The sequence below is a fragment of the Schistocerca americana genome, chromosome 2 (genome assembly GCF_021461395.2).
Source record: "Schistocerca americana isolate TAMUIC-IGC-003095 chromosome 2, iqSchAmer2.1, whole genome shotgun sequence".
Lineage (NCBI taxonomy): Eukaryota > Metazoa > Arthropoda > Insecta > Orthoptera > Acrididae > Schistocerca > Schistocerca americana.
The window spans coordinates 717,302,509-717,321,218 of record NC_060120.1 but is presented as its reverse complement, the minus strand read 5'-3'; the positions used below and the strand labels follow the sequence as shown (position 1 = coordinate 717,321,218).

The 18,710-nt window shown below is 42.0% G+C and overlaps 1 protein-coding gene across 1 annotated transcript in view; it reads right to left on the bottom strand.

Annotated features, from left to right (window-relative positions):
• Window positions 1-18,710, bottom strand: part of LOC124595937 (ras-like GTP-binding protein Rho1) — a 293,949-nt gene that overhangs the window by 23,526 nt on the left and 251,713 nt on the right. Inside the window, exons 3-4 of the mRNA XM_047134856.1 lie at window positions 15,297-15,406; window positions 8,348-8,482 (exon numbers count right to left, since the gene is read on the bottom strand). Of these exons, the coding sequence (XP_046990812.1) occupies window positions 8,348-8,482; window positions 15,297-15,406 (245 nt within the window). The remainder of the gene's footprint in view (window positions 1-8,347; window positions 8,483-15,296; window positions 15,407-18,710) is intronic.

Genomic DNA, 18,710 nt, shown 5'->3' with positions numbered 1-18,710 from the left:
CGGAGGGAGGATGCGAACCTGCGACCGTAGCAGTCGCGTGGTTCCGCACTGAAGCGCCTTGAACTGCTCGGCCACAGCGGCCGGCTATCAGAGACACCAGGAGGACAGTGTATACGTCAGGACAACTCGATATCAACTCTGCTAATTCTTGCGCAGCAGCCGTATTTTATATTTGTACATTAAGTGAAGTTCTTGTCAACATTAGTTGTGCCGGAAACAGAAGAGGAATATCATGAGGAAATGTCATTAAAAGCACTTCATTTCTAAGATCTTCGTGAGAGGCAATGAACACGCTAAAAAAGTCTATATATTACTTATTTCATTGCTTAACATCAGGCAACTAGTTTTGAAGAGATATTGTCAGTGATCCCAGTGCGCTTTATGTTCCACGGAGAGCTAGTCGAACAGGTTCTTCACTACTTTACTGCGATTAACAATTTACACTCGACGCTCAATCTTTCACAGATGCCGAAAATTTCGTAAAGTAGTTTGTCGGATGAACCTGTTTCTGACAGCAAGCGAGCGATGTGGCTAGGGTAGTGGTGAGATACTGCACTCGTATTCGGATGAACGGCGGGTTAACTCCTCGTGCGTCGATCCAGCTCAAGTTTTCCGCGGTGTCCTCTCAAATGGCCGATTTATTTCCCCCTCCTCTTCCTATCCGAGTTTGTGCTCCTCTCTAATGGTCTTGTCGTCGACAGAACGTTAAACCATTTCTGAAAGTTTATAGATTTTAATTCTATGGTCAATTTGCCCAAGATTTGGGAGTATTTAATATACTTACCCATATTAATTTCTTAGGTAAACTCTTTGTAAAGTTAGTTGCATACTTCTATGTTACAGAATATACTATATTTTTCATTCACGCCAACGGTGTTGTGCAGTTCTCTTCTGTTTGTGTGTCGCAGATACACCCTGAAGGCCTCAACTCTGCCGTAGCCTTGTCCTTGACCGGGTACACTCCCTTTCGTTTTACAGATCTGATTAATAGATGTTTCAGTCCTAAGCAGACTGGTCTTACACTTGCGTAAAGGAGTTAAGTTGTGTTTATATATTACATGTTAAATGTTTCACAGACCAGCTTTCATTGTTTTAACACAGGGAAAGACTTCATTTGACTTTTGAGGCACAGCTGAGCGATCGTAAATCACAATGGCTACTCAACGCTTTCCGTGTCTCTTTGAGTCCTTGCTGTAATCAGGTGTCCCTAACTCAAATGTTCATGAATGTATTTTGTTTCTAGATGATTATTCTTTGCAGCTCCGTACAAGGCCTTACACTACGCTTCGTTTATGCTTCTGCTCTTTTTAGTGCCAACCATAGTTCGTTTGGCGTCCAACATTATTGGCTTTTGCACTCTTATTAGCACACTCCTTTGCCAATTATGTATACACAACTGTCTCTCTGAATATGACCACTATTAAATTGCCCAAGAAAGATATACACAACTCCCTGTGCTTACTTTGGGCTTCGTCATCTCCACTGCAAGCAACAAACAAAATGATACAGAAACTGAAACAATATAATTATATTTAACGGGAGGAGACAGCAGTTGTTTTGTTGCACGTGTTAATTTTTCCTTTTTCTTTTACGACAGAATAAGTAAAAAAAGTTCTGTCGCTTAATAGAGGTATAACAAAAAACATTTAGAATATCGTTCACTCTTATTGATATCTGCTTTTCAGTTAATTTAGTAGAAATATTTCAGCCGAACGTCTCAGATTTAGAGATTTAATAATCAGCACACTTCTGAGCGCCAAGGACAACAGAAAAAGTTCGCAGCACAGGCGCACCCATATCGCAATTTTACATTCAGAGGACTCCCCAAATCGCATAGAATGGCAAAGACTCAAATAAGGATGCATGCATTGCTTTCTCACTCGTCGTCGGCTTGTCTGATTTAGGCCACACCTGACACATTGTCAATGTACGAATATCTATGTCGCACTGAACAGAGAACTTCACTCTCGGTTCGAAGACCATCTTCATCTCAGAAAAACATGTAGAAGACGTTGGAGTCAAACATCTAAATTTTTCGTCACTGGGGCAGTACCGAAAACAGCAGACATGAACGAGGGCTGGAGATGCAGAAGGGTGAAATGGAATCACTAGCTGGCAGGAAAGTACAGTCAAACGACTAGACAGAATACCTAAACCTTGGCTTGTTTAAACTTTATCTATCTTTGGACGAGACGTTAGACCTTAAGCTTCTTTCTTTCTCTGTAGCTCTCTGAACTGTACGCGGAATTTTCCCTGTAAATTAAACCAGTGTGATAGACCATCGTTCTCCGAGGATGAATAAATGCTTACTAAACGACTACTGCGGTTGCGGTGACCACAGACACAGCGGGCTCGAGTGCAGATGGCAGTAGAAATTTCCATCTCCAGTATTTGAATGGCAACAGTGGGGGAAGTGATGACTCATCGCGAGACTGTGTACCTTTGTCCTTCTCAGATGAACCCTGTATTTCGCCTCAATAGTCAGTCTTCGAATAATGGAGTGGGATGCTGCTTAACAATAGTTCGACCGCTGGATGGGGAGTTTGAAGTAGGAAGTACCCAAGTTGTTTTAAGGAAAATAAAGATCAAGTGCTGACACCAAGTTTAACCCTCTATCTCAATTTCATTTTTAAAATTATTCACAAGAATGCAATTATGTAACTGTACATCAAAAAAGTAAAACAAAGGTAACGGAATGTTAAATCAGGTGACATGATGGAATTATGAAATGAGACACTAAGTAGTCGATGAGTGTTGGGCAGCAAAATAACTGACGATGACTGGAGTGGAGAGGATATAAAATACAGACTGATAATAGTAAGAAAAACATTTCTGATAAAGAGAAACTTGTTGATATTTAATGTAAAAGTACGTTCTTCAATGATGAAGATACTAAAGAATTTCGGACTCCATCCTAGATTAATCAAAATGAGAAAATTAACTCTTAAATCTAAAGTAAGGTTTAAAGGACAAATATCTGAACCGTTTACGATTCAAGCAGAGTTTGGACAGAGAGATGGTTTATCGCTATTAGTTTCCAACTCTGATACGGTCAACGTGATGAGGGAGTGGTAAAAGGAAGTCCTTAAAACTTAAGAGTTGGAACGAAGAAATTTGAAAGAAACTGAAATTGCTAGGGTTTCGCAGATGACTTTGCGTTCCTAACTAAGAATATTCAAGAAGGCAAAAATCAAATAACACAAAACATAAGACAAAAATTATGACTCAAGGTATTATTCTAGAAGATTGAGCAGAACCACTAGTAATCAACCAGCAGGGAAGTAAAAGTAGTGAAACAATTTAGAAATTATGATATACAGCTTGGATGAGCAACCGGCATGACAATAAAGAACTAATAAAATGAAAAAAAGCTAAAAAATTAACATGGTCTATATACAATAAAAAATGCCTATCAATCAAAACTAAGTTAAAACATTACAAGACGGTTTTTCAACCAGAGCTGACATACGGAAGTGGAACTCTTTTCAAAGTCACTCAAAAAGACAAATTTCTAAAAGCAGAGACAAGAATAGCTAGAATGCACACAAATAAGAAAAATCAAAAAGATAAGAGAATTGTGCATAGTGCCAAAAGAAGTGATGTACAGCGAACTGGACCCCTTTATAGATGTTATATGGAAGAAAGGGCACTCTTTTTTTTGGTTACATTATGAGGACACCAGAAACCAGATTACCAAGAAAAAAATTATGGAGAAACTTCGTAAAATGAAGATTAGATGCCAAAATAGAGTAACTAATGAAGAGCTAATGAACCGAAATGGAAAGTAAAATAAATTTGACTAAAATAAGAGAGCTGTTGATAGGAAGCATTCTGAGGCATCAAGAAGTGTTCAGTTTATTAACCAAAGAAATTTTGTTTGATATCTATCGCAGAGCGAGATCAATGATAGATTAAAGCAAACAGGTGCAAATGCATAAACGAAGGATTTCAAAACGTAAGTTTAACAATATTATGACAGAATAAGTAAATGTTATTGAATGCCACACTACACTTCTCAGTGACACAGACAAATGGCACTAGTTTCCAACATAGTCACCAAATCTCTGTAAACGGCGGTTGGAACGTTCTACCAATCTTTCACTTCCTGACGACAGAAACCTGCTCCTTGCTCGCGTAGCTATTCAAGAACTGTTTCGTGAACGTACTGATAGTTGGAAAATTTCTTTCCCCAAATGTTCTTTTCAGCTCGCCGAGAGGACAGAAATCGCCTGTGTAAGATTCGAACTTCCCGACTGGCATCACCCACGTCTGTGTGGTCTTGGTTTAAATTGTTGGCACCATTTCATCTTCACCAGGGTCTGCCCCCAGTAGCTGAGTGGTAGCGTGACAGAATGTCAATCGCAAGGGCCCGGGTTCCATTCCCGGCTGGGTCGTAGATTCTTCTCTGCTCAGGGACTGGGTTGTGTTGTCACAATCATTATCATTTCATCTCCATTGACGGCGAACGGTCTACCCGACGGAAGGCACATTTACACCTTATCTTCACCGGGGCTGGAAGCGAAACTGCATTTAATCCCTATACCAACAGAAATTCACGATGAATCTATGAGAAATTTGGATGTTTCGACTTCAAGAATCTTACTGTCCCGTGTATTTCAAATTTGAAGTACGTTTCCAGTTGCCGTGTCCCTCCAAGTGCACGTGGTGATGGACCTGTTATTCGTGCCAAGGTATCTATGCGAACTTTTGCATCTTTATAGTTTCAAATAATCGCAGTATTTAGATTAAGTTTAGTAATTGGGATAAGGATAATTGTGGGAATGAAGAGAAAGGATCTTTAAATATGAAGCGAATGACGCGAAATAATAACGATGGATTCATGATACATCCTTGTATATACATTCCAGTATCCAAAAATGTGTTTTGCATTCGGAGTGTTTGTCGCGGCTTGTGCTACAGGCAGGTATCAGGGTCTCTCGGCATCATTAGTAGGATCAACATTTTCAATTACAGTAACTACGTTAGGTCGTAGTAACAATAGATAAGGTGGCAATGACAAATATGTTCGTCGTTTTGGGCAGTATATTCGTTTAGAAAAATGAACATGTACGACGGGCAGAAAGAATGGATTACCGCAATGGTCACGGTTAAGTGTATGACAATGCTATGTACAAATTATCCACTTAATAAGTATCTTAAAAGAGGAAAATGATACTCGTAAAAAGGTAAAATGAGAAAGAAATTCCTTATTCGTGACTAATTAAGTCAGCTTCGTAAAATACAGTTATGAAACCAGCTGTCCATAATACCCTTTTGCCCATGATAGTTAAGTCTCTTTTATGTTAGAATTTTCCACAAACAGCAGATTTCAACCAAACATCTGCAATCACTGTCAGAAGCCGCTGTTTGTCACCCTTTTCCCTATACGATTACTACGAGGGCTGTCCAGAAAGTAAGTTACGATCGGTCGCGAAATGGAAACGACTATGAAAATCCGATAAAGCTTTGCAAAGATGTGTTGGGCAGTGTCTCTAGTATGACTCTAGGTAGAATTATGTCGGTCTTTTCACTCCTGAGCTCTTAGTGAGCGCGTAAAGATGCTATAGAAAATAGTGTCTCCCGCCAAGTACGAGGGCCTGGTGAGAATTTTCCCCTGAAGCTATGCAACCAACATTACATAGCTGTCGTGCGGTTTCTTCTTCAAGACAATTCTCAGCCTCATTCTGCAGGGGCAATGAAGATGTTCCTGCATCGTTTCAATTGGAAACGTTTGGTTACCCACAATACAGCCCGTAATTGTCTCCCTCTGAGTTTCAGCTCTGCTCAAACGAACCGCTGGCTATGAAGACAACATTTTGGCACAGACAACGAGCTTTAGGCCAGCGTACAGAATTGGCGGAAAGCACTAAAAGGAGTAGCTAACTGTTACAAATGAAACATCTCTGATTTTCACTGTGATTTTCATTTCGCGATCGATCGTAACTTACTTTCTGGACAGCCCTCGTATGTGTTGAGATAAAACGATACAGACTTGTGAAATAATAGAAGGTGTTTGAAAAAGAACACCCTAGTTTCAAGTATAAATTTTATGGGGAAATTAATGAAAAATTACATCAATGAGTACATATCAAGAAAGAGAAGTATCGTTTAATGTTAGTAGACGTCAACGTGGCATTCATTTGCTGCCCTGCCCACGTCGAGACGTTATTCCACTTCTCACCACGTATTCACCAATATATCAGCCGCGCCTAATGGCCGCATGGTTTGAGGCGCCATGTCACAGATTGCGCGGCCCCTTCCGCCAGACGTTAGAGTCCTCCCTTGGGCATGGGTGTGTGTTGTTCTTAGCATAAGTTAGTTTAAGTTAGTGTGTAAGTGTAGGGACCGATGACTTAAGCACTTTGGTCCCTTAGGAATTCACACACACAGCAACATTTCAGGTGTAACTGCCCCAACCACCGCAACGATTCTTTCCCGTAAATGATTGATGTCTCTGATCTTTTCGCTGAACACAACATTTTTTATGTGGCCAGGAAAGAAAAAGTCCAGTGGGTTTAAGTCTGGGCTTCGTGGTGGCCAAGGTATTGGGGCAACCCTGCCTATCCACCTGCCTGGAAAGCGAGTGTCAAGAGCACATGTTAACTGTAATGAGGTGGGGCGCCATCTTTTTGGAAAAACACAAGCCCCTTTTCCGCCTCAATATCTCCACTTGGGAAAAGACTTACTCTGTCAACATGTGACAATAAAGGTCCCCATTTATTGTTTTTTCTGCAAAAATGAATAGACCAATCACACGATCATCCATCACACTGCACCAGACATTAACTTTGGTAGAGTTATGTTGATGCTGAATAACTTCATGTGGATGCTCTGCCCCCCCAAATTCTACAGCTATGACGATTAAACTGTTCCACTGACATGAAATGTAGCCTCATCAAAAAGAGACTTTTTTTTAATTGAGATCATCATCAGTTCTGTGCAGAAAGCGAAAAGCAAACTCATACCTTTGGATTTTATCGGTAGGTTTTATTTCATGTAATAGTTGCAATTTGTAGGCGCGCAACTTCAGCCTTTTACCCACAGCATCATACACAGTACCTTTAGGCACTCCTAATTTTGGACTACGTCTAGCTAATGACTTCTCCGGGCTCCAAATACACGAAACACGGATCTGTTTACCAACATCTTCAGAAGTTCTCAGTCTTCCTCGTGATTCTGCTTTTAAAAAGCTACTGGTTTCCTTGAAAGACTTTAGCCAGTGACGGATAGTTTTTGCTGTAGGTGGTTCACCACCACACTGAGGTCCCAAATTACGTTGCACTGTTGTACCTGACTCCATTTTTAGACGCCAAATAACACACTGCGCTTTCTGTTGCGGAGTACACATTGTTGTTGAGTTGGACTATACTGCACTGCACACCTGCCTGGACTGAACTGAGGGACAGAGGAAAAAAACAGCATTGGTGCCGTCTCAAGGTCAAGCAGACCTGCCAACTAAAGGGGAGCCAAACTTGAAGAGTTGATGACTCAAACACCACAAACTAGAATAATGTATGTCACTTTGTATAGATTCTAGGACCATTAAAACTAGGGAGTTCTTTTTCAGACAGACTGTATTTGTAACCGCACGATACCTATCCTGCAGAAACCTGGATCATTTACTCTCCTATGACAATGCACCACACTTGGGCAGTGGTCTCAGTGAGGGAATACATTGCGAAACTACTTTCTGAGGTCCCTATGTCGCCTGCAGAAGTTGTACGGAGAATAAATAGAGTAGATCAGCATGGAGAGCTGTATCAAATCAGTCTTTGGGCAATAACTGAAGGCAATAACCGAACCTCAAGTGCACTAACCAGTCATCCACAGATGGTAGCTATGCTGTATAGCTGGTGTTACACCTACAGGTCACAGGAAGCCGATTACAGATTGCATGGTCAACGGTTTTGCAAACAGTGTAGGATGCTGCGCTCCGTCATGCTGCTCTTTACTTAATGCAAGAAGCAAATAACTTAACGAAAGGGATATGCAAATACAAGTTCCTATTGGTGTAGGGCGAAAACAGTGCGCCACGAAGGAAAACTGGGAGGAACTCAGTCTCATGATCACTCTGATATAAGTGTAGGCGTTAAGACACGAAAGAGAGTAATCTCTCGCCAGTGAAATGCCGTACAGTGTTACAAATTCTAGTGTTCATTTAGGGAGGTGTCACACAGTTCGCCCTCATAAAGATTAGTTCATCCAGATAAACCACAATGTCGCTTTTCTTTATCTATGGATGTTTACACTTGCTCGTATGTTGACAGGCCCAGTGGTTAAGGAGGAGAAAGGACCTCCGGGACATTGGCCCGTACGGCATCAGCAGTAGGAAAACAAGTTGACCCACCTGCTCCGAGGAGACGGGCGCGTGGTGCAGCTTGGCCAGCGCAGAGATGGTCTCGATGTCGTTCCGCAGGTCGCTCTGGCAGCCGCACAGGATGACCGGAGTGTTGTCGCAGTGTTGCCGGATCTCCGGGTACCACTGCACACAAGGTAACCATCATTGTGCTAGTGGACGTCTGTGACACGTATACTTATACAGGCACATCTATTTTAATTACAACTTTGCACAACCGATTAAATCAATTAGAAAGGGTGGCCCTCATCAAACATGAGTCATGTATGAACCATACAGCAATGTACAGTTAAAAAGAAAAATCGTCTGACTATGAAATGAAATAAGATTGCAAAGTAGAGTTCTATAGTTCAATGAGATGAATATGCACTGAGGTGACAAAAGTCGTACGATACCTGCTAACATCGAGTCGGTCTCCCTTTGTTGCGGTGTAGTGCAGCAGATCGAAGTGGCATAGGCTCAACAAGTCGTTGGAAGTCCCCTGCAGAAATATTGAGCCGTGCTGATTCTATAATCATTCGAAATTGCGAAAGTGCTGGGGTTGCAGGACTTTGTGGAGGAACTGGCCTCTCTATTATGACCCACAGATGTTCGATAGGGTTCATTTTGGACGATGTGGGTGAACAAACTGCCGAGAATGTTCTTCAAACTAACCACGAACAGTTGTGGCCCAGTAACGTGGCTCATTGTCATCCATAAATGTTCCATCGTCGCTGCGCGGGGTAGCCGAGCGGTCAGGGGCGCCTTGCCATGGTTCGCTCGGCTTTCCCCCTTCGGAGGTTCGAGTCCTCCTCGGGCATGGGTCTATGCGTTGTCCTTAGCGTAAGTTGGTTTAAGTCAGATTAAGTAGTGCGTGAGCCGAGGGACAGATGACCTCAGCGGTTTTGTCCTGTAGTAACTTACCATCACCATCACCATTTCATCGTCGTTTGGGAACATGAAGTCAGTTAATGGTCGCAAAGAGTCTCCAAGAAGCCGAAGATTGGTTCAGTTGGACCAGAGGATCCAGTTCATTCCATGTTGACACAGCCCGACCACACAGTGCCCTGTTGACAACTTGGGTCCATGGTTTCGTGGGGTCTGTGCCATGCTCGAACCCTACTATCAGCTCTTACCATCTGCAGTCGGGCTCATATGACCAGGTGACGGTTTTCTAACTGTCTAGGGTCCAACCGATATGGTCACGAGCCGCCGGTGGTCTGCTGCCATAGCCCATTAACGCTAAATCTCGGAATACTGAATTCCCTAACGACTGCCTGAATGAGTAGTCCCATGCATCAAGCTGCAACTATCATTCCACTTTCAGAGTCTGTTAATTCCCGTCTTGCGGCCATAATCACGTCGGGAACATTTTCTCATTAATCAACTGACTAGAAATGACAGCTTCGCAAATGCTCTGTCTTTTGGCACATTGTGTATACGATACTGTCGCCATCTCGCTGTCCCATGACTTTTTGTCACCCCAATGTAAATTTTATTACAAGATTTACCTGAAGTCGAGAAACGACAAGAACGTAGAATGAATAGTCGATTAATATGAAAGATACGAATATCATGGCAAAGACCTGAAGCTAATGGAACATGTGAGGTCCTGATCTAATAAATTAGCTGTGAAGGTACAAATTAGCAGTCCTGTGATTGCACCGAAAGAATGGTTAACTAAAACATGCCTACTGTGTTAGTAGATGAATCGTGAATCACCTCAGGTCTTCCCAAGAAATTACAAGGTCCGCAACAGTTACAGGGTTCTAACATAGCGCCTGCAAATATCTCTGAGTCTCACCACCCATTCACCTAACCTATCATTATGCCTAGCATTATGTGCCCTTTGCCTAAAGTCATTGGTTGGCCAGTTCTGAGGACTGATTTCTGTTTGCACCTTTCTTGTATCACTTTCTCAAGAACATCATTAGAAAGTTATAGAGACAGCCCATCTCCTTGTCTTACTCCCATTTTGATTTCGAGAGGGCATGACGGTTCCCAAATACGAGGTGTGGCTAGAAAAAAACCGGACTAGTACTGGTGAAACAATAAAACGAATGCAATAAGGCTGAAAGTCGCGTGGCCTGTCACGTGACTCTCTCTCCGCCTACTGCTCGAGTTTCATCTGCCTCCTGCACTCAGTCTGTCCGTGGCGTCTGTTTTAAGTAGTTGACGTTTTGTCTGTGCGTCGGAAAATGTTGAGTGTACAGAAAGAACAGCGTGTTAACATCAAATTTTGTTTCAAACTAGGAAAATCTGCAAGTGAAACGTTTGTAATGTTACAACAAGTGTACGGCGATGATTGTTTATCGCGAACACAAGTGTTTGAGTGGTTTAAACGATTTAAAGATGGTCGCGAAGACACCAGTGATGACACTCGCACTGGCAGACCATTGTCAGCAATAACTGATGCAAGCATTGAAATAATCGGTAAACTTGTTCGACAAGATCGCCGTTTAACAATCAGAGCAGTGTCTGAGTTAACAGGAGTTGACTTGTTGTCTCGTCGAACAAGTTTACCGATTTTTTCAATGTTTGCATCAGTTTTGGCTGACAATGGTCTGCCAGTGCGAGTGTCATCACTGGTGTCTTCGCGGCCATCTTTAAATCGTTTAAACCACTCAAACACTTGTGTTCGCGATAAAAAATCATCGCCGTACACTTGTTGTAACATTACAAACGTTTCACTTGCAGATTTTCCTAGTTTGAAACAAAATTTGATGTTAACACGCTGTTCTTTCTGTACACTCAACATTTTCCGACGCACAGACAAAACGTCAACTACTTAAAACAGACGCCACGGGCAGACTGAGTGCAGGAGGCAGATGAAACTCGAGCAGTAGGCGGAGCGAGAGTCACGTGACAGGCCACGCGACTTTCAGCCTTATTGCATTCGTTTTATTGTTTCACCAGTACTAGTCCGGTTTTTTTCTAGCCACACCTCGTAAATATAATTCTGTTTTTTGTATCTATCTGTGTCTGTTCTATAACTGCAAGTACTTTCAAATCTACACCTCGTTCTTTTAATATCTGTAAGAGTGATTAGCGGACAACTCAGTCATAGGATTTTTTTTAAATCAACAAATCTGCAGACTAAATTTTTGCTAAAAATTTCCTGATATCTAAGGATTACCTTTCCGTTCATGATTTTCTCTAGGCATGACCAACCTGGTCTGAATTCTCCCAGATATCCTCCAAAGGTTTGGTTCCTGTTGCCTCTGTGCTCTATCGAGAAGACGCTGAAATAAAATTTTGTAGGCAGCTGATATTAGTGAGATCCCCTCGTAGTTATTTACATCTCTTCTGTGCCGTTTCTTGTATTTCTGATTAATTTGGCTGTCTCTTCCCTCAATGTCAGGAAGGTTTTGCAGTTGTCTTCTGTAATAATACTCCACCAGTTGTGCTCATTCTGTCGATACTGGATTTCGTACTCACAGTCCTCATTCCATCAATGGTGATTTTTCCTTTTCTGTAGAGGAATTAGTGTTTGCGCTGTTTCGATAATTTTGCTTTTGAGTTGTAGGTAGCTGTTTGACTGCTTTTTCTCTAGTTCTTCTGTGAGTTACTGTTAGATGCTGCTAGTATCAAACTTGAGGGTTTGGATCTTCTTTTTTGTGAAATTTCTGAGGTTTAAAAGTAGTTTTCCTCTTGTCAGTCTTTCTGATTTGAACGTTCGTAACTTCTATTTAGCAAGTATAAGATATTGCTACATGATCAGTTTGGAATCCACAGATGAATGAGTTCGGTGACTCCCATTTTATCTGTTGTGGTAGTTTCTTTTTGAAGTGTGCTGGCACGATTTTAAGGTTGAATAACCTTTTTCCGTCCTGGTTACTCCATTTATGTGCTGGGAATTCTACAAGTTTTTTCTCTTCTATTTCCTTTCTTTGCCTAGCTCTGTACTAAAATCGCCTACTGGGATTTTAACATGAATTTTATAAACTATTTCTTCTAGTGCTTCCCGTGATTTGTCTTCATTTGTTATACTTGATGTTTCCTTTTACTTGTCACTCTCTTTGTACCTGCACCTACTTCGATGTTTGCAAAAGTAATTTGTTCAGTGATTTCTCCTTTCGTCTGTTTCTCTGTAATCTTAATTTGTAAGGTAATGGACATGTTACTTAATTTATACTTATAAAATTTCCTCTTCTTAAATAAAATCTTATAATCTACAGGTACGACGGGGGTTCAATAAGTAATCCAACACTTTTTTTACTGAAAGCAGATAAGCTTTATGCAGAATTCCAATACACCAAACCAACCCCCACTCTGTTCGCTATGAAATCTTATTTTTCAACATAATTGTGACAGCCTGACTTTATTCGACAACGTCTGTACTATTTATTACAATATTCACTACTGCAGTTTCAGTCTTCAGTCATTTTTCAAGTGGTCATGCTTGCTGAAAACACAGTAATACTCTACATCAACGAAGAGAATACTAAAGAGTAAGCCAGTATGGCTCGTGTCACCCTTTGTAATATAGGCCATCGGTAGGTCACAGTAGTTTTACATCTATGGATCTGTAATCACTTTAAATTCGAAGGTGATTCAGGACCCTCACATCCAGTAATAGGGTTTAATACTTATTGTTAATTTAATTGTGATCCATTTGATCCTTGTTATGTCCACTTTGTATACGCTTTCTTCAGCACAAAGATGTTGATCTTTTCGGCAAATACTAGTAGTCCGAAATTATTGTCTCTGACTTTCTAGTATTTTTTATGGAGTCTCCTACTTAGGATTTGTCCTTTATTGTGTGTGCTACCTTCGTATTAATACCTGCCCACGCCCCCCCCCCCTCCCTCCTACACACACAGTATCGTAACTATGCGCAGAATTAAAAGATTTCCAGGGAGTATCTTTTGTCTGGTTTAGAATAAATTTTGTTTCTCTGTTAAGGATATCTTCTGTGTCTGTAACAATGTTTTTAATTTTCTTGTTTGCAACGACGGGGAAACCTGATGAAACCGGATTTTGTTTTAATTCTGTTTGACATAAGTTTTTTTCGCCCAACTTCAGTTACCGATGTATCGTATTTGATCTTATTAAGTGCTCTTTGAACTCCACTGACCCAGCCTTAGGTACAAGAGTTCTGCAAGTTATTTTCTCCAAACAACAAGTAATAGAAAGATTTAGGTTTATAAGGCCTATGTTATGGTTTCTTGGGGCAGTCTTCGTGGAACCAGGGAAAAGGCCAGAGATCGATGCGTATAGCCCGCTAATTAAACTTGCCGCAGTACATTACACACTGATAATTCATCTCCCTGCAAAGCGCAAGAAAAACATAAACAGTCTTAATGAGCTGATAGAATCAACATGGACCGTAGCGGTCGCTCGGTTCCAGACTGTAGCTCCTGGAACCGCACGGCCACTCCGGCCGGCTTACACCTACAACCGTCTCGAGTAAGCCAGTCTACATGCAGGTCTCAGAGATGTAGTCATCCTGATAGAGCTATTGATGTACAAGATGAGCCAGAAGATATGCAACTCCAAATTCAAAAACTTATAATCTGCAATAATGTACTTACAATGCTTACACTCACAGTATATACATATTTTCTCGTAACAGATGCTGGATATGTCCTCGGTGTGCTACAGCAAACGCCTCAACACGTTTCTTCATGTAAGCTGCTACGTTTTGAATGGTCGCTACACTACTGCAGGGTATTTCGTCTTTGCCGTTGGGCATCAGTTGCTCGATTGTGTGATGGTTAATCTTGTACACGTTACCATTCAGGTGTCCCCAAAGGAAAACGTCGAGCGGAGATAAATCTGCGGATCTAGCCGGCCACTGGCCACGAGAAATAATGTGTTCGCCAAAGAAATCACACAACATTATCATTGTAATGGTTCTGTCCCCCATGTGCAAAGCTGTATCATCTTGCTGCAGCAAGCACTGTCGCTTATTAGCCTCTAACAATGTTACGAATTGCATGATGATGTAATGGTAAAGTTCAGCTATTACCGTTTCCGAGAAAAAAAATTGGGCCTATAATTCTCTTGCGCGGAACGGCACACCAAAGTCCATCCCTCTGTAAATGTAATGCGGTCTCATGTGAAATGTGACGCTTTTCGTAGCTCCAGTATCTGTCTTTCTGGCTGTTTACATAGCTAAGTAACTGAAGTCATGCTTCATTTGAGGAGAAAACATAAACCAACACCCGAAAATTGTTGCGAATAAAACGCAAAAAAATTGACACTAATGTCGACTTTTTCCTCTGTCAGGTTCTCGAAGCTCGTACACAATACAAATGCGATACGGACGGAGTTTCAGCTTCTTTATGGCTCTGCGAACACTTCCGTAAGACATTTCAGTTCGGTGACACAGTTTTGTTACCGACTTTTTTGAAGAAATAGCAAGGATGCGCAGACATTTTCCATTGAGGCATCATTTAACAACGAAGATCGGCCGGAACGTTCACATTCATTCAAACTACCAGTTTTTTCTGAAACGAGCCATTGTGCGTGAAATGGTTGATCTGATAGCCGCCCTTCTTTCAGGGAAAGCTATCGTAAAGTTTCAAGAACGAACTCACATTCAGTCAGGGAAAAACGAGTATTCTTTCGTACAGAACTAACTCAATACTGAGATCAAAATGACGGGAAACTGCTCGGATATCAGGTGCTACGCGTCTCCCAGAAGCTCATCCGTTCCCAACACAAACATTCCCGCCGGTATGACATTCATTTTCCCATCTTTTTAATTTATGGCTGCTTAACTTTTGGATCATCCTGTAGATGCAAGAAACTGCAGTACATGTACAACGAGGAACATAATGAAAAGGTAAATCTATAATCGTATGCATTAATCTAAAGGAAACTGTTTTCTACCGTGTAATATTATATGCTAGGTAATAATAAGCAATAACAATAATAACAATGATCGAAACAAATATACACCCATCTTGAAGCCGAGACACAAGAGTTCAGACATCACAAAGTTAAGACGACTCACCTTGTTGACAGCGTTGTCGAGGGAGTCGGGATCACTGACCCTGAAGCACAACAGGAACACCTTTGCATCCTGATAGGCCAAAGGTCGCACCGTATCGTAAGCTGCAGAACCTAAAAGCAGACAAAAGTAAAGTTAGCCACCGTTTTCAAGAAACGGCCAATGGATGCACTTAGCATCTGCACATCATCGAGAATAGTTGCAATAAAACTGCCTGTAACGTCAAAGATGCAGCGTTGTACAAACTACATATGTTTCTTATGCGCTCCCCCTCAATTCTTGTGTAGAAGCCATTCACAGTTCTGTGTATTAGTCTAAGATTATTTTGCCTGAATCTACAAGTACTTCATAATGACACAGATTAAATTTATCTGTTTTTCAAGTATGTGATTCTAGAGCACAATTCTTTATATCTGGGTAGAGCAAGTTCGGTCATTTCCTTGCATGGCTGTAAGTCAGCGTATCCGGATTCATAAATCACTGTACAAAAACGTTGCACTTATTCCCACGCAATGAAAAGGCAAACCAACATCTGTTGCCTGAGACTTTATCGGATTTGAGGTTTCGCCAGTTTCTGGTAGAAGATTTTTAATAACAAAACAATTACGCAAAGCATTACTGCAAAAGCAGTCTTCATTTTAATTTATAAAGAAAGGACTTGACGCTTGTGTTTCGGACGTGGAACTAGAGAATCTTGTGTGTTACATGAGGCACAGGAAAGCGTGGCAGACTTCAATGAGAACTCTCCTCTGCAGCGGAGATAGATGTAGTTCAGCGTTCAGGTTCTCAGCAGAGCACTTCTAGGTGCGCCAGCCAAGTCAGTGGCGGTCTGCTCACGTTACATCAGCGACTGTGGTAAGAGTAACTTGCAGCACTGGCGCGTTAGGATGAACGAAACTTAGGTATCCAACATCGTCTTTGGTGTAGCCTCACCATGTTCGACAGTACTGTCGCAGCTGCATGATTAATTTTAGCTTCTCTTTCAAGTCACGCAATCACTTATTAATGTGTAGGCAGGTATGCGATAATTTCACAAGGAAATGTAGAAGGAGTTCAGCAAATTTCAATTCCCCACCAGTTTACTTCACTAACTGTTGTTTGAGTTATCATAATTTTTCCTTAATCAGTGTTTGAACTTATACCAAGTAATTTGATGTCATGCCATTTCCATTTTTTGTGCAATTAAACTTTGTAAAAATTCGGAGTCATGCAAATTGTGCTGTTGCGTAAAGTACACTCATGCTCATAAATTAAGGATAATGCTGATACATGGTGAAACAACGCTCTGGTGGGCAGCTTGCGGGTTTAAATCACCTCGGGGTATGACCATGCGGTGCATTTGACCTGCGGTCGTCGCATGATGGCACTGTCAGCAGTCCACATATGCAGAGGTGTGTTGGTGCTTGTCAGACGTTTTCAGACGTGCTAATGGTGACTGTGTGTTGACACTGGCTCAAAGAACACGTATTGATGACGTTAGGAGGGATAGAATACTGGGGCGTCTGGAGGCTGGTCAAACACAGCAGATCGTAGCATGGGCCCTCCGTGTGCCACAAAGTGTGATCTCAAGATTATGGCAACGATTCCAGTAGACAGGAAACGTGTCCAGGTGCTACAGTACGGGACGTCCGCAGTGTACAACTCCACAAGACCGTATCTCACCATCAGTGCCCGCAGACGGCCTCGGAGTACCGCAGGTAGTCTCGCTCGGGACGTTACCGCCGCTACAGGAACAGTTGTCTCCAGATACACACAGTCTACAGAAAACTGAACAGATATGGTTTTCTTGCCATGAAACCTGCAAGGTGCATTCCACTGACCCCTGGTCACAGGAGAGCCCATACAGTCTGGTGTCAAGAACACAGTACGCGGTCATTGGAACAGTGGGCCCAGGTTATGTTTACGGACGAGTCCAGATATAGTCTCAACAGTGATTCTCGCAGGGTTTTCATCTGGCGTGAACCACGAACTAGATACCATCTCCTTAATGTCCTTGAAAGGGACCTGCATGGAGGTCGTGGTTTGATGCTGGGGGTGCATGTCCTTGACAGAGGAACTGTAACAGGTCAGGTGTATCGGGACGTCATTTGCACCAATATGTCCGCCTTTTCAGGGGTGCAGTGGGTCCCACATTCCTCCTGATGAATGATAACGCACCGCCTCCCCCTCCTCCGACCTGCCATCATGGAGGAGTACCTTGAAACAGAATGTATCAGCCGAATGGAGTGGCCTGTCTGTTCTAGAGACTTAAACCCCATCGAGCACGCCTGGGATGCTCTCGGTAGACGTATGGCTATGACACTTCAGGAGCTCCGACAGGCACTGGTGCAAGAATGGGAGGCTATACCCTGGCAGCTGCTCGACCACCTGATACAGAGTATGCCAACCCGTTGTGCGGCCTATGTACGTGTGCATGGTGATCATATCCCATACTGATGTCGGGGTATACGCGCAGGAAACAGTGGTGTTTTGTAGCACATGTGTTTCGGGACGGTTTTCTCAACTTATCACGAATACCGTGGACTTACAGACCTGTGTCGTGTGTGTGTTCCCTATGTGCCTACGCTATTAGCGCCAGTTTTGTGTAGTGCCACGTTGTGTGGCACAACATTCTGCAATTATCCTTAATTTTTGAGCACGAGTGTAGTTAGTAAACCCCCTATCATACTAAATGGTTTTGGAAAAAAGAATTTTGACTACTCAAAACGAAGGTTCGCTACTAGGGCAAAAATCCTCTAAAGTGTTAATTCAATTCATTGTGCACATCTAATTCGGCACTGGTTTTTAAGGGTGGCTCTGTCTCACAGTTGATTCCAATACACATTGTTCCTCACAACACTGAGGTTTCTCAAGATAACTTCCTCGAGACATCTGCCAAACCCAAACCCTTCCATCAAATTGCCACAGCGTATAGCCCTAGTCAGACGAGTCCCGATTTCATTTGGGAAGAACTAATGGTAGGTTCGAGCGTGTCACTGTTTGTATCTTGCTGGTAAATATCTTTTGAAACGATGGTGAGCTGTTTCCAAAAAATATTCTCTTCTATTCGAAAGAAGTTACGAAACGAACTGCAATCTAAACTGATATTAGACACTATAGCTTAACTATATTCATTTTAAAACCGAAAAAGGGATGAAAATTCAACTGAGTTCATGAACAGCATCCGCTAGTGTCCATCTCAGATCGTCGTAATGTTTAATGTAGTGTCCCTCTACCAGCAGTGCACTATTGAAGCCATCGATGAGTCCAGAATCTCCTTCACGGTTTTCTCCGCTCTTCTTCGTGAATCGCTAAAAAAAGTTAACGCAGCTGTTTCACCAAAGCCCATTTTCGTAGAGAAACGGTGTAGTTTACGAGCGAAATAAATCCGACAACGACCGCTGGAGAGCGATGAGAGCGAAAATTACGTTAATCACC